The following is a 15,168-nucleotide window of genomic DNA, read 5'->3' as shown; positions in this document are numbered from 1 at the left end:
GCTGATCGAAAAAGCTGCTTTGAAGCAATAAGCTGTTACAAAAAGCTAATGCATTAAGCACTCATATTAGTTGTTTAACGAAGTCAAATAGCTAATAGTGGTCACACAAGTCAAAATTGGATGATAGACTAAATATTTTACCAAACAAGGCATATTTGTATTTGTTATTTAGGCTTGAGTTATTGCATTGTTTTTTCCACTTTTTCATGATCTTCATGGGTGAGAGATTAAGGTGTGTACTTTGCAACTGAGAAGCCTCTTGGTGGAGGATATGGGAAGTGGAACAACTGCAATGATAGTGGTGAAGGGTAATCATGGAAATAGGAATAGCAACAATTATTATGAAAATGTCAAAGCAAGAACTTTGATGGTGGAAATTATGGCTTCCCAACTGGTGGTGTCAACAATGGATTTGGTGGGAGTGCAGGGGCCTCCTCTTATGGTGGTTTGACTTAGTTTACTCATATTCTTAGTTAGACCACGAGCTGTTTTAAATATGTCTTAAATCTTAATTGTAGGAGCAAATTTTTTTGTAAACTAGGATTCATACAGTTGTTTCAACCATTAATACAATATACATTTTTAATATATTATTGTATATTGAATATATATTATTTGATAGTATACAAAATAATGTACTTTCAACATTCAAATAAAATACTTTATGTATATAAATAATGTACTTTTAATATATTAAAAATATGCTTTTTACTTATGATTCATACAGTTGTGTGGACTATGGTTCCTGCCTTCCTGGAATAATGATTGAACTATTAGATGCACTTTTAAGTCCATGCAATACTCAAACTTATTTCTATTCACACCGATCCAACCCAATTAAGAGACAAAGTGCTGATTATATTGATATTTTATACGAGATGGAATTTTGAACCCTAGACCATTTAATTTATTGATATTTAACAATAAAGTGGTGAACGAGAATTATAGGAATGACAATGATAGATTATCTCACCTAAATTTAGGATTGTAAATATTATAATATTACATTTCCTTGTTTTGTTCAATACAATGTGAGGTCCCATTGTCCCAATAGAAAATGAGAGAATTTCGAACTTTGTTTTTAGTTCATTTTTTATAGCATCGATAGGAATTGCATTTTATTTATTTATTTATTTATTTACTACATTTTTAGCTTTTTAGATTTGAGATTCTCGAAAATGTTACTTCGTATATTACTCCAAAAAAATATCTTTTAAACTAAACATCTGTCACCGGAGCTGTAGCCTTTACACAATCGAGGAATTTGTGTGAAAGGATGCTCTGCGGATCATGCATCAGAGTAAACCTATAAAATCACTAGGAAATTGTTCTTTCCGTTTTTGTTTTTCATTCTTTTTTGGGTGTATGAATATCCTTAGCTAAAATTTAAATCTTTTTCACATACAAGGGAAAAAAACACAAAAATTATATCTAGGTCACAACAAACCTATAAGGTCACGGGCTTAACTCACTGATTTAGTAGACATTATTTGAAAGACGAGACCAAGATTTGAACCTTAACAGCGACAATGTGGGGATTATGTGGACAGATATCTTGCGCGCACCGATATTTGACCTAGTCTGTTAAGCCATTGAGTCACCGTACCGTGATTTACATTCTCGATCTTCCTAACTACTCTGTTAGGCCGAGGTGTGAGGCCCTTGAAATTGGGAATTCAACATTTTGAGAAAAGAACTATAAAGGTTTAAAACCATCCAAAAAGCATTTAATGTAAGGGAGAGGGGTATATGCATGATTGCCTACCATCTAAGGTTATCCTCATCCCACAAATTTCTTTCAGTTTCTAAAATGGGTCATACTTCTACATCATCAAATTTGTAATATTTGTTCTACATCCCAGCAATATTCTCTCACTTTCTAAATTGGTCCCATTTTTATATTATATTTCCCATTTTTATATTATATTATAAATATACTAATTAAATAATAGTAAAAGATTAAAAAAAAAAAATTAGTCCCACTTTTATATTATATTGAGTTAATACCCAAAATCGTCCTCGACTATAGTGGCTTTTCTCAATTTCGTCCTAAACGACTTTGGTGACCTAATATCGTCCCAGACTTTTATGTTTCGCTCAATTTAGTTTCATACTTTTGCGTTTTTGCTCAATTTAGTCCCTCATTTGTTATTCTGTCCATTTGGTGTTAAATAAATAGACAATTCAGTAATTTTAATATTGGCATCTCTTTACTCATAGACATGTGAACTGCGAAATCCTTTTTTTTTTTTTACAAATTACTCCCAGAATTACTCATAAAACTGCGAATATAAAATTTGATTTGCAGGTCCGGGAATATAAAAATACGAATTAGTCCCATATTCTTTTTATCTTTTACTATTATTTAATTATTATATTTAAATAATAGTAAAAGATAAAAAAATAATAATAATAAAACGGCGGCTTTTGTCAACAAAAGTGGCAAAAGTTGCCGCCTTGCAGCTTTGAAACAATTAGCAAGCGCTTTCTAACTTTAAAACCACATCAACATTAAAAAAAATAAAAAAAAATGTATTCTCTCTCATGCCATGTCACCTAGAAAGTAGTAAAATTTTTGGGATGAAGTTAGCCTAAGAAGATTGCATATAGCTTAGACCAAATTCTTATTAGACCAAGTTCATCTTTACCTCATATTGTATTTTATTAAACTGTTGTAGAATCACTTTTCAACTCAAACCTGAGCAAAGTAATACAAATTAATGTTGAGTTTATCTTTTGGGACAAAGATTGACACATGAGGATAGGATTGGATTTGCCATTTAAATGATCAACAAAACATAGAATGCCATATACAGTGTTTTTTACAGATTGATATATGCTGCAGATAATATGCCAAGTTAAAAATTCTCAAGCAACAAATATCCACAACAAAGGTACAAAGTACAAAGAAGGGCTTGAACTAGAATGCAACCCCTACTCCATCCCTAATTCCCTACCCTCAAATTTCTGATCAGATAGGCACAAATCAATCACCATTAAACATCACCCTATGCTATAGACCAAGCATCAAACCATCCGGCAACTCCATCTAGGTACTTGTGTGCAAAAAAATTTCACCCTCAATACGAAAATGGAAAGTTCTAGAAGATTAATCTGCAGATTTTAAACAGCCCAGAATGGTTTTGGACCTGCTGGTACATTTGATTTGCTCTGCAATGGCTCTGCAGCAGCTGCATGCTCAATGTCATCAACATCATCATCATCATCATCTCCATATTCCATTAGCTTGACGAGGGTATCTAGTCCCAAGGACCGCAAGAAAGCAACCATAAATATGACATGAATGCATGAAAATAGTATTCTCATAAATCTAAGATGTATAAAATGATAGAAACAAGCCAACATTTTTCACTTTATTACTTTTCAAGAAAAACTAGTGTGCATTTCAAATACTATTTTGATCACTATATTTCTTTGTTCCCCAATTAAGACTGTAAATGTGGATGTAGATGTTAAAACCTAGAAGCTAGTAGCAATGTGATGTTCCTAGAGGGGCACTGGGAAAGTTCAATAACACAAGTGAAATGAGGTTTTTCCCAAATAAATAAAACTAGAGAGTATGAGTGGATAATGTACCAGGGAAGATTTCAGATGACGGTTTAGGGGGCGTATTGTTTTTCCCATGCACTTCAGGGGTTGGTGAATTAAATTTTGGTGGTGGAGGTGGTGCCAATGGCATCACCTTGGGAGGAGGAGGAGGTGGCGGCATTGCACTAGATGATGGCTGGCACAACTTTGCGGGAACAGTTGTGTTATCTCTTGCACCAGCATCTGTATTTAGATCCCGAGGCTTTGGAGGCTGCAAGTCCTGCAACTGATTTTGAGAAGAAAAACCAAACCAGAATCTCCTCAATAATTACAGAAAATAAGATCTAATTGATAATGCAAATAAAACACTCAGCTAACTCTTTCATAGTCATGATCAGAACTCAGAAGTTCCTGCTCCGAGAAAACATGATTTAATACTACAATCATTTAGCAGCAACAGTTGTGAAGAGATATAAGAAAATGATTATGAAGAATTTTATCTTTGAATTCCATGATATGCACATTGGAATTAGCATGCTTAAAGATGACAGATATCCCATAATTAGGTCAGAATTTTATGTCTGAGCTTACTACATTGTGTAAAACTTCATGTAATAATAATAATAATAATAATAATAATAATAATTATTATTATTATTATTATTATTATTATTATAAATAAATAAATGAATAAATGATAACTAATTAACTATGCTCAATTACAATAATTCTTATCACCCCTAAAAACATGAAGTAAATATCTTCTATGAAGGAGGGATTAAACTTTTCATAAATGTTTTTATTGTGTAGTTTTATGCTGGGAAAAGGGTTGCAACAAGTTTAGAGTTTAAATTTGAAGTAAAATATTATTTTGGGTAAATGCAGATGCAAGAGACAAATATGTAACTTCTTTTGTATTTTAGGCAGTTGGTAACGTGTCAGATGGCCTGTCCATCAACAGAACACAGTTAGTGTCAAATCTTGCACTAGCACCACTAAGAGTACTGAGATAACATGCAGCAATTCCATGCAGCCTCCAGATCAAAAATACCCTGTGAAACATACAAATGCCTAATAGGGGTCCAGAATCAGCCTGTTAGCTTCTTAGAAGATCAGAGAAAATACCTGGAATATCAAGTAGTAAAGGTCAGTATAGAAATGAAATTGCATCTTGACTAGAAAAAACATGTAAGAGTTTTATTGTTTCTAGTAATGAAGTATGTAAGTATAACTCTAGAGTTCAACAACTTAAGAAACACTCAATTTCAAAAAGCAAACCTGCCCTCCCCATGCAGAAGAATATATGTGATCGAGATGATTTCAAAATGGCAACACAAGATGTGCTTTAAAAAATATATACGTCAGCAACATTTACCAGTTTAGTCCAAATGTTGATTACTGCTAATGTGGTAAAAAGAAGAGGGGGGTTCAAAAAGATAGATTCCTACTAATGTTTAAACTCCCCAGCCTAATCATGCTTTATGTAATGTCAAGCAAGCTATTTCTGAGAAGACATTACATGACTTCTTAAGTGTGCCACAAATATATAATGATTACTATCATCCCCACAGCCTTGAAAAAAAAAAAAAAAAAAAAAAAAAAAGACCATGAGAATTTGCATCCAATTGTTCCATAAGTGCCTTCATAACTTCAAGTGGATGACAGGAGTGCCTTCATGAAACCTCATTCATGAAATTATTGCATTGTTCAACCCCATCTCTGTTTGATGAGTACTAGACATAAACTTGAAGATAATGGCCATTGGCCTCCAGCCATTAAGATGAAACAAGGAGAACCACTAGTACCTGATGGGGATTAGCTGTGCCCTTTCCTGTAGCAGGTAATTCCCGAAATTTGCGTTTATGTGGTGGTCGCTCTTCCTTCTGGATGGAGGATATCGTACTAGCTGGAGGCTTGGTGTTTACTGCTGTTGTTTCTGGAGAGACTGCAGCTGTGACAGAGGTAGACTGCCTAAGGGCTAAGGCAACTTGTTGCAAGGGTGTGACTTGGGGATAAATCCCACCATAACCCATATAGCTTGTTCCACTTGAGATTGACATATGGGGGTAGTAATTCATGTTTGGTTGAGATGGCAGTGCATTCAACGAGCCTAAAGACTGAGGTACAATTCCTTGAGAAACATTACTGTCCATACCAGGAGCAGTAACTGAGGGAACTGCTGGTACAGATACACCTGTACTTGCTGCATTCAAATTAGCAGCTTGAAAATTATTTGCTTCCAACTCATTTCCCAAACTCTTACTTCCAGCCAATAGCTGTGGTGGGGGTGGAACAGCACCATAGACTTTAGAAGAAGACACCCTATTTTGTAAAAATAAGACCCAATAAAAATGTTAGAATTGAAGAATGATGATAAATGACTCAACAAGTAATGTGGGAAGCTGAATTGTACAATTTCCAAAATCCACATAATTCTGTTTCACAAGTTCACTTGAAAATTTAATAATCACATTTTATCCATGAGACAAATGAAATGTAATACCTAGAAGTACCAAACTCGGCAGCTATGGTATCCAACAGATTTTCTGCCAAAAGCTTTGCACGCTCGAGACTTTTTGGATTATTGCTTGATAGGAACAAATGCAGTGGTTGATTTGCATCTGCAAGTAAGGCCAGATGCAGAATCAGCAAATTGCAGAATTAGACCACAATAGTGCACTAATAAATAAATAAATAAATAAATAAATAATAATAATAATAATAATAATAATAATAATAATAAAGATATAATTGCAATACAACAAACAATTACCTTCACCCTGTACAGGTTCGGAATCTCCTGAACCATGCCCTCTTAACACAACAGTTGCTCCTGTTTCATTCATAATGTGATTTACATACTGGTCCTGCACTTACAAAAAGCCAACCACCAGCAACAAAAAGAATCTCTCCCAATGGACGGAGAAGTCAGAGAAAGCTGAGGACATTAGAATCTCTTGTCTTTCTTTTATGAGCAAAATAAAAATTTCAAAGAAATTCATCAAGAAACATGCATGTGAAGCAAATACATCAACATAGAATTAAAATCACAAAAATTACTCAAAAGATGGCTACTGCACCTTCACTGTGATGAATTCAATTAATAAAGAAAAATAACAGAAATTGCAATTGGCCACTCTAATAGAAGTGCTCTTTCCCCTTTCTATTTCACCACCCAGACCAACAGCCAATAATAATAAATGTATGTATGTGTCTATGCATGCATGTTTGTGTATACAGGTATCCAAGAAGAAAATGGGGAGGTGAATGTGGGAGAAAAGCTCACATTTGGTCCTCGAATACGAGCAGCAATATTCAAGGATGTTTCAGCCTCAAAGCCCACATAGACACAGGTACTCATGGAGGGATTAACCTGACCAGAATATCCTAAATTAATCATTGCATTAATCTTATTGGTTAAAGTTTTCATTGACTTTTAGAAAAAGAGACCTTCAATCCATTGTTCACTGAACCCTCTTTCAGCATTTCCTCCACGATTGCTGCTGCATGATCAACTGCTTTGATCCTTTCCACTGTTGTTTCTAACTGAATCAATAATATAACATGAAAAGTACACCAGAATCAGAATATATAACATTTCTGATAAAGTAGATCATGCAAATATTAACTCCTAAGATTAAAAACAACAGCAATACTACAAAAGTAGATGAGGTAGCATAAAATATACAATGATGTCAGTGCCACATACTATATATACAGCTTTTAATAGTGAAAGCATTCTAAGGATGTTAACTAAGCAAGACCCCCATAGGTAATGCACTTGAGCAAGCACCTAAAAGCAACTGACAGTAGATAATTTAACTTAAGCAGAGGAAAATATACAGAAGCATGGGTAGGAACAGTTATCAAGTCTATTACAGGCATACAAGAATACATACAAACTCCATAAGACACAAAAGACTAACAAAACCAACCACAAAATCTAAAATATATAACACCATTTTACAATGTTCTTAAACATACAAATGAGGAATAACAATAACCACCCTACTTGCAAAAACAAGAAAATAACCAAAACCAATGCAGATAATAGGAGCATGTTTGAACTTTAAAAAGGTATCAGGTGATTCTTTTATGAAATGGTGCATCACAGACTCCAGAAGACAAGGTGTTTACATGTGTTCCAGCGGAAATGTGAAGATATAGTGGTTTTTCACCATCAGGGGGTGCATTTGGAAGCCTGTACTTGCCCCTGCAAAGCCATTTTGCAAATGCATTACATGATGAGGAAGAAAAGACACTAAGAAATAAGCCACATATAATGTTCCTACATACCTAGTTATTACCACTGCACCTGTGCTCTTCTGAATCTGACATAAAATAAAATAACAAGCATATTGATTTAGCATCAATTACCATTGCATAGATACCAAGTATAATAGATGTCTATGTCTCAAACATAAAATTTTTTATAGCAAATATCAATTTCAAATTATAATATCACCTCTTCCTGGGTTTGGCGCTTTGTGAGTTTGTAACGAACAGCGGAGTCAGCATCATTTATGACAATCTCTCTTGCTATCAACTCATCCTGGATCTTGGGCTACAATAGTTTAAAAGTTCATGAAGAAAATGTCATAAAATTGAAATAAAATATAGATTTGCAAAAAGATTTAGTGGCCAACAAACATTGATTGTGATGGTTAGTAAAATCTAGCATAATGGAAAATAGAGTCAGTGACTATACAAACCTTTCCCTGCTGAAATCAAAGATCAAATAGAATGTTACGTGAAAGACATAGCACTCCAAGCATATATAAATTATCATAAAGTTTTCCACTTTCTCTGATTATATATTAGACATCCGTATATCGTCATTTTTGTTGGGTACATTTGACAGGGACCAAAGTAGTAGACCTGGAAAGGGTCTAACTTACCATCAAGCTACACCCTAAACCCCACAAGTGTATCGTAAGAGAGATTTTATGGAAGCATAAGTGACAAACTGGTAATCACTCAAGAGATCTTACTTGATTTAATTTTTGAGCAAGAGCTACAGCATGTTGCTGAACGGAAGTTACACCATTCGATGTGAGGGGAGCTGCTAAAAGAGTGCCGCATACTGGAACTATTCCTGGTGGCATGATACCAACAAAAGATCCAATGTTACTGAAAGGAAGAAGTGCAGGCTGGCATCCTCCAGCTGAAACCAATGGCTCTGCAGGTTGATCCCACTTTCTCTTTTTTCTGCAAGAGATCATTAAACTTTATCATCCATTATTAACATGTAAACTGTTCTAGTTGGAGTACATAATTAAATATGGCCTTCTTCTTTGTTACTTCAATTTCCACACAGTTTGGGTAAACAAGAATCCAGTTGAGTTCTAAAAATATTAGTTCAACAACTTAGATGTATAAACTTATGGAATCGCAACATTTTCTTCAACTTTGCATTTTGGAACGAGCGATTACTTGTAATATATGATGAGCAACACAAGAACTAATCTCTCTAATAATAACAATAACAGTAAATACATAAAAGAATAATAAAGTTTTAGACTTTTATCAGATTTGGAGGGTGAGATACTGAGATTCAAATTCTAACTGAGTCAACGAAAATTCATTTGCAAATCGAGCAGCTACAAAGCTAAAATTATAGATCTTTGCAAATTTGTTTGCACCTCTGTTTGACCGTTGAAGGATCAGTAGACGAAGCGGTTTCGGAAGACGAAACCCTTGGGAAGCTATCCTCCGTCATTTGATAATCGATTGTCGATGTTAAAATTTTTCCCACCGATTTCCCTTTAGAATAATCAGCTGCGCCGATTGAACGGAGCGTAATATACTGGACGAGCGTCTATAATCGGGTCGTCGTGGTGGTGAACGACGATGAGGAATATGTCGGGTCAAAATGGCGGGTGATCCGTAACCGAGGAGTGCAACCCGCCGGTTAGCCAGTCACCACATTATACTTTACTACTCCGTACAATTTGGAAAAGTCCCTCAATTATTACGGCATGTTTAGCTAATGACTGATCCGTCCAAATTTTAGTACGTCTGTCAACTTTAACGTTTTGATCATGGTCAAAACGCTAAAGCAATCATTTAATAAATCGGTGCAAGTTAATTTTTGGATTTTTGTGGATTACTTCTTATAAATAAATGAGACATTATTAAAAGTATAAGTGCAATATTTAACAATAGATGGTATTAGTGATGAATACATATTTAAGTTATGTATATGTAGATTCAGGGCTTGAGACATCATATGTGTCATTGAGAAAATAGAATGATTTTGTCATGCTCAATTAATTATGTCCTAATTATTAGAAGAGAGAAATAATTTGAGGTAAAAAAATTTGAGTCATTTGCTGGGATTGGCGTTTTGGGGAAAGAGATCTCTTGTGGAGATTTTATAGGTCGTCCCCTGGATGGCTTCACGGCTTCACTCTAGGCTCTTCTTGGTTCCCTTTGAACCTTATACTGTAGCCAAGATTCTAAATCTACCACAAAAGCTAGATCATGAGTGGATGTTTGACCCCAACTTAAGTACCAATTCACAATATCTTGTGGAGCCAATGTGGGATCGTATAATTAAATCATTAAAAAAAATTATTACTATTAAACATGGTAGCTTGTGTGCATTCGTGTAGTAGTTTGTATGCATTTACGAAGGATATGATCTCACGAGACTTACGAGAACAAGTGAATGCAATTGAATATATATATATATATATATATATATATATATATATATATATAGGAATTATGGAACAACGCAAGCATACACAAACAAGTATTCAAAATAATAAATAAAGAATTGGGATGAGGAACATGTGATTCTAATGTCATCCTATGGATTAAGGGGAGACAAACACAATTTTGAGTTTCAAGATCACCATCGAATGGTGGGAATTGTCCCACTGTTGTGATGCATTAATTCCCTGAACAAAAGCCCAATCAATCTAAGGTTAACATTATCCCTGCAAATCTCTCTCACTCTAAAAAATTGGTCCCACTTTCACATCATCCTATTTGCAACTCATCTACTATTCATACTACATCCCTAAATCTAATCAACTTTCAAAAGTCGACCCAATATATTAAAATAACATTATTAATTATATTAAAATATTAAAAAGTACAAAAAATCAAATAAAATTTTTTAAAAAAATTACAAAAGCTGCCGCGGCTGGTTTGCAAATTTGCTTGCAGTTCAAATTTGCAAACCCATTTTATTAAAAAAAATAATGTATATGTGGCTTTGCCACATCACTTTGCAAAGGAGAGTTTGGCTGGGATGTGGACAGCTTAATTAATCCCTAAAATTTCATACTTTCACATAGGAATAAAAATGGGTTGCAAGAGGGGGCTATGAGAATACCAGTCCAACTTCCGTTTTGATTGGATTCCCAACAAAATTAGTGCTAAGAATGTTGTGCACCACACCTTAACACAAGATCGAATACACAAAATCTCCTACAACATTTGAACCCTAGATTGTGTTTTACCCCCTCTTTTGCAATATATGTCAAATAGGCATTATAATCTAATATGAACCTCAACAAGTCCTTACTAGGATTATATTACTCTCTCATGATTTTAGCAAATAAAGCAAAGATATTAAAGCAAGACATCTTATTGAAAACAATAAAGAGTAATAAAGCAATAAATAACGACTTATCTTCAAAATATAAAGAATATACAACTTCTTTTTGAGATTGAATCAAAAAAACATAAGAATCTACCATTTTGGGTGAATGAAAAAAATGTTTTATTGGTTTAGGGTTCGAGACCTCACTCTACACTCTACTCTCTACATTACTATTCACTCTCCCTTTGGACTTTGTATTTCATATATATGAAAATAACAGGTTTAGTCGTACATCAAGTGTTGGCGCATAGACATAGACACGGGCGTTCCAAAGCCCGTATATGGAGATGGTTACGTCATGGGCAATGCACACACACACTAGAGGTTATTCAACTCGCTCAATGGGCAATGCCCTAAGTGCCCTTGCTAGTTAGATACATAAAATTGAAGTTGTGGTTTATGAAGTAATTGGGTGTTTGAGTTAAATGATTTGAGAGAGATGGAAAATATAAATTTATTCTTTTAGTTGTCAATAGGTTTACAGTATGTAAACGGAAAATTAAAAATAAAAATATATATATAAGTAAATGTGACAATTTTAAAAGATTAAGATCGACTAACAACATTTTTCTTGTTTGTTCCCCTTCTTGCACGGCTACGCATCCGGACTACACACTGTATAGTGCAGAACAATTGAACATCATAAATCCTTAGTTAAATAATTCAGGCAAGCCATTATGTTGGAATTCATAAATAAGCTTTCATGGAATCATGATTTTATTGTTAATACTTTCTCTTGTGGAGATTAAGTTTTACTGAGGCTCCACTGTACTTATTGATAGGGCCGGCTTTTAGATTTTTGTGGTCCTGTTCGGATAAATAAATAAGGCCCTACCAAAATTAAAATCAATAAAATTAATACCGTAATTTTATTATCTAAATGTATAACAAAAAAAAAAAAAATTATTCGTGCATCGCACACACACTGCACGGATAATTGGGTAATTATTTGCTCGAATTTAAGCAAGGATAACATAAAAAAAAACATAATCGATACAATCCATTTCATCAATTGCACTATATAATATTCGTTGTTATAATTTTAAAATTATAACAAATCTTTTCCGTGCAACGCACAGGTAAAAATAGACATATTATGAAATAATAATAATAGTGTGCACAAGTTTTGAACTTTAGACCTCAAAGTTAAAATACAATAAATACATGTTCCTACCATTTCTTTATAAAACCTTTTAAATTTAATTAAAAACTTTTAATTTTCATTTCTAAACTAACTAGGTAAAAATAAAATATTGAGCTTCTAAAATTTGGGGCCTTCTAAAATTTGGGGCCCTGTGCGGTAGCCCAGCTTGTACAGCCCAAAATCCGGACCTGATGGTTGCGCATGAGAAACACAGCGCCCTCAGCCTCCCGACGAGGAATTAAAGTCGCGGAAGCAATACAATTAACAGAAAAGACAATTATACTGGCTACTAAAACTAGGATAAAGGTATTACCCACCCATACCCCAAAAGACTCTAAAATAGAAGGTGCGAAAAAAACTAGTAGATCTAAAGCAATAAACTGAGGTAGTATAGCCATTTGCAGTTTAGCTAGGACACCTCTAGTTACTAAACGTCCTCTTTGGGGTTCATTTCCCCAAATTCTCATCTTTAATGATGCCAACAAAATAAAACATGCAAAACAAACTAAAGCATAAAACCCTACCCACCAAAGTTTTGGAAAGTATCTAAAAATAATAAAATTTATTAAATGAGCTATAACTCCCCCACATAAATTAGACATGTCAAACCACAAGTCTAATCTAGCTCTCTCGCCCTCGGGAGAGATTTGTATCAAATGTATCGGAAGAGCCTGCACATATTGTGTGCAAATTAGTATATATACAAAAAAAAAAATGGACAAAATATAAGTATTAGATTAAAAATTAAAAAAAAAAAAAATTACCTCCCGAACAATTCCAACACCTAATCTAATCATGAATACATAGAGACTCAGGTGTGGAAAGTGCGCGCACTGCACACAACAGCCCCGTGATTACTAATACGGGCCCAATAATCAAATTGAGCCCGCATAGCCACTCACCCACAATTAATCCTGTGATTGTCCCAAAATAGACAAATACGTGCATCCAAAATACCAAACTGTCTGTATATGTACAGAAATTTGATGTTGCTGCCAAGTTGGATTTGATATATGCCGACGTCGATAGAGTAAACACATACACGGACATGTTTATCAATCCACCTAAAAGTAATCACAATGTTAAAAGTTTAATTTCATACAATGCAAGCACATAATACCACATCTAAAATAATTTAAAATTATACTTATGAATGGTTGTAGAAAACCACTCATCATCCCTACAATCACGTTCAAGACTCTTAAACTCCGTGCATTAACCCGTCTAAAATTTGAATATAAAAAAGTTAATAATAAGTTTTTATTACTCAATGTTAATCAAGAACAATGTCAAATCATGTGTTTTATACAATTAACCCCCCAATTATCCGTGTAGTGTGCGTGCGATGTGCGTGCAGTGTAATTTTTTTTTTGTTATATATTTAGATAATAAATTACGGTATTAATTTTATAGATTTTAATTTTGATAGGGCCTTATTTATTTATCCGAACAGGACCACAAAAATCTAAAAACCGGCCCTGACAGCCATAGTCTTGTGTCAGGTATTTAATTAATTTAGTTTTAAGTTATTTTTATTAGTTATTAGATTAATTTCATTATTAATTTGTTATATCAATTTTTTGCTATATTGCAGTGTGTGATGATTACCATTTCTCGTGTTGCCATGATCACTAAAAACCACCTTCAGTATCCATACACTATATATGCTTGCATAAATTTTCTAATGATTTATGTGATACACGGGATAGTGAGTGGTCCACATGGATGGACCACCCATGCATATCCTAGAGAGAGGGAAAGATCATGCCGTGCATGAGAATTGGTGTTGAGTCTTTCTCTCCAAGCCATCCTTGCTTCAATCATAGCAATCGTGATTTGTGGTCTACAAAAGTAGATTTTTGTATATATGACTGCCGTATTGATATGCAGGAACCAAGTCCTTGCTACAATAAAATGTGGTCAGCACAACCATTATCCAAGATCCAACAAGCAACCATAGAATTTTTAGCTATGGGCATACTAGCAACATTAGAAATATAATATACTTGCCTGCATGTATATTATACTTCACATGCTGCCATATATAGCAATTGAACTCTAACATACATGATACATTGTTTTTTCAACCCAATCTCCCAGTTATCATCACACAACTCCTGCATATCTGCCTGCAAATGGCATGAGAAATCATGGTTTCACTTGGTTTCTGCATTCTAAGACAAAAAACTTATGTTATGAGATTTTAAAAAAGTGGTAATAAATTTCGATCTTTTTTAATTTCTATTTCAATAGTTTCTTTCTCCTTATCTGTAACACCATTTTAGTCCTCACTTGAATTTCACTATACTGCATTCTTGACATGCGAGCGTAATAATTTGATTGATAACTATATATAGTTTATTGGATTAAAAATAAATTTAACATTAAAAAAACTCAAAAATTAAAATAAAAAAATCATCAAAAGAATATTACAATATTATGTCTATATCAAATGATTTTTTATTCTTCTTTTATGTTCACATTAGTCACAATGCAAAACCCTATCCATATCACCATATAAGTACAATTATTCTTTGTTTGACATACATATATTATTCTTAGAGTAGAAAGAGTAGTAGTGTGGCTCTTTTATCGAATTGTGATGGGAATAAAGTCAGCAAAACATTCTCTACTATACATTGATGATTGTATATACACACATGTCACATGGGGAAGTGGTCATCCTGTTTGTTCCCATTGATAATTTGAAGTTATATATCATCACTCATCAGTAGTGGATAGCCTCAATTCTTTTGATAAGTCAACCTTCGTTTCAACATTTGATATGTCACTGTTGGATATGTTCACACATTTAGTGTGAGGAGAGAGAAAAATCCATAATCCTCTTTGTGAATTGTGT

At 33.9% G+C, this 15,168-nt stretch overlaps 1 protein-coding gene across 2 annotated transcripts; it reads right to left on the bottom strand.

Moving 5' to 3' along the window:
* Positions 1 to 2,762: 2,762 nt before the first annotated feature.
* Positions 2,763 to 9,469, bottom strand: LOC109153686 (protein RIK). 2 transcript variants are annotated; one of them, XM_019301558.1, is made up of 12 exons: positions 9,192 to 9,466; positions 8,541 to 8,757; positions 8,015 to 8,113; positions 7,846 to 7,880; positions 7,687 to 7,762; positions 7,000 to 7,095; positions 6,836 to 6,922; positions 6,323 to 6,416; positions 6,053 to 6,170; positions 5,355 to 5,871; positions 3,598 to 3,835; positions 2,763 to 3,260 (listed from the first exon to the last, which is right to left on the bottom strand). In XM_019301558.1, the coding sequence occupies exons 1-12, from the start codon at positions 9,266 to 9,268 to the stop codon at positions 3,124 to 3,126; spliced, it is 1,791 nt and encodes a 596-aa protein (XP_019157103.1). In that variant the 5' UTR covers positions 9,269 to 9,466; the 3' UTR covers positions 2,763 to 3,123. The 2 variants fall into 2 exon arrangements, with proteins under 2 accessions (XP_019157103.1, XP_019157104.1); XM_019301559.1 differs by lacking the exons at positions 2,763 to 3,260; positions 3,598 to 3,835 and adding an exon at positions 4,449 to 4,674 and having other exon boundaries at positions 9,192 to 9,469.
* Positions 9,470 to 15,168: the final 5,699 nt, after the last annotated feature.

The sequence above is a fragment of the Ipomoea nil genome, unplaced genomic scaffold (genome assembly GCF_001879475.1).
Source record: "Ipomoea nil cultivar Tokyo-kokei standard unplaced genomic scaffold, Asagao_1.1 scaffold2516, whole genome shotgun sequence".
NCBI lineage: Eukaryota > Viridiplantae > Streptophyta > Magnoliopsida > Solanales > Convolvulaceae > Ipomoea > Ipomoea nil.
This window is presented reverse-complemented; position numbering and strand designations above follow the sequence as displayed.

Bases quoted from the DNA above. Each gene is read 5' to 3' on its own strand.
- LOC109153686 (XM_019301558.1), bottom strand. From the start codon at position 9,268: ATGACGGAGGATAGCTTCCCAAGGGTTTCGTCTTCCGAAACCGCTTCG. The intron at 6,417-6,835 runs GTGAGCTTTTCT...TTGTAAGTGCAG, and splicing joins CTCGTATTCGAGGACCAAAT to GACCAGTATGTAAATCACAT. The intron at 3,836-5,354 runs GTACTAGTGGTT...TCTCAAAATCAG, and splicing joins GCACAGCTAATCCCCATCAG to TTGCAGGACTTGCAGCCTCC.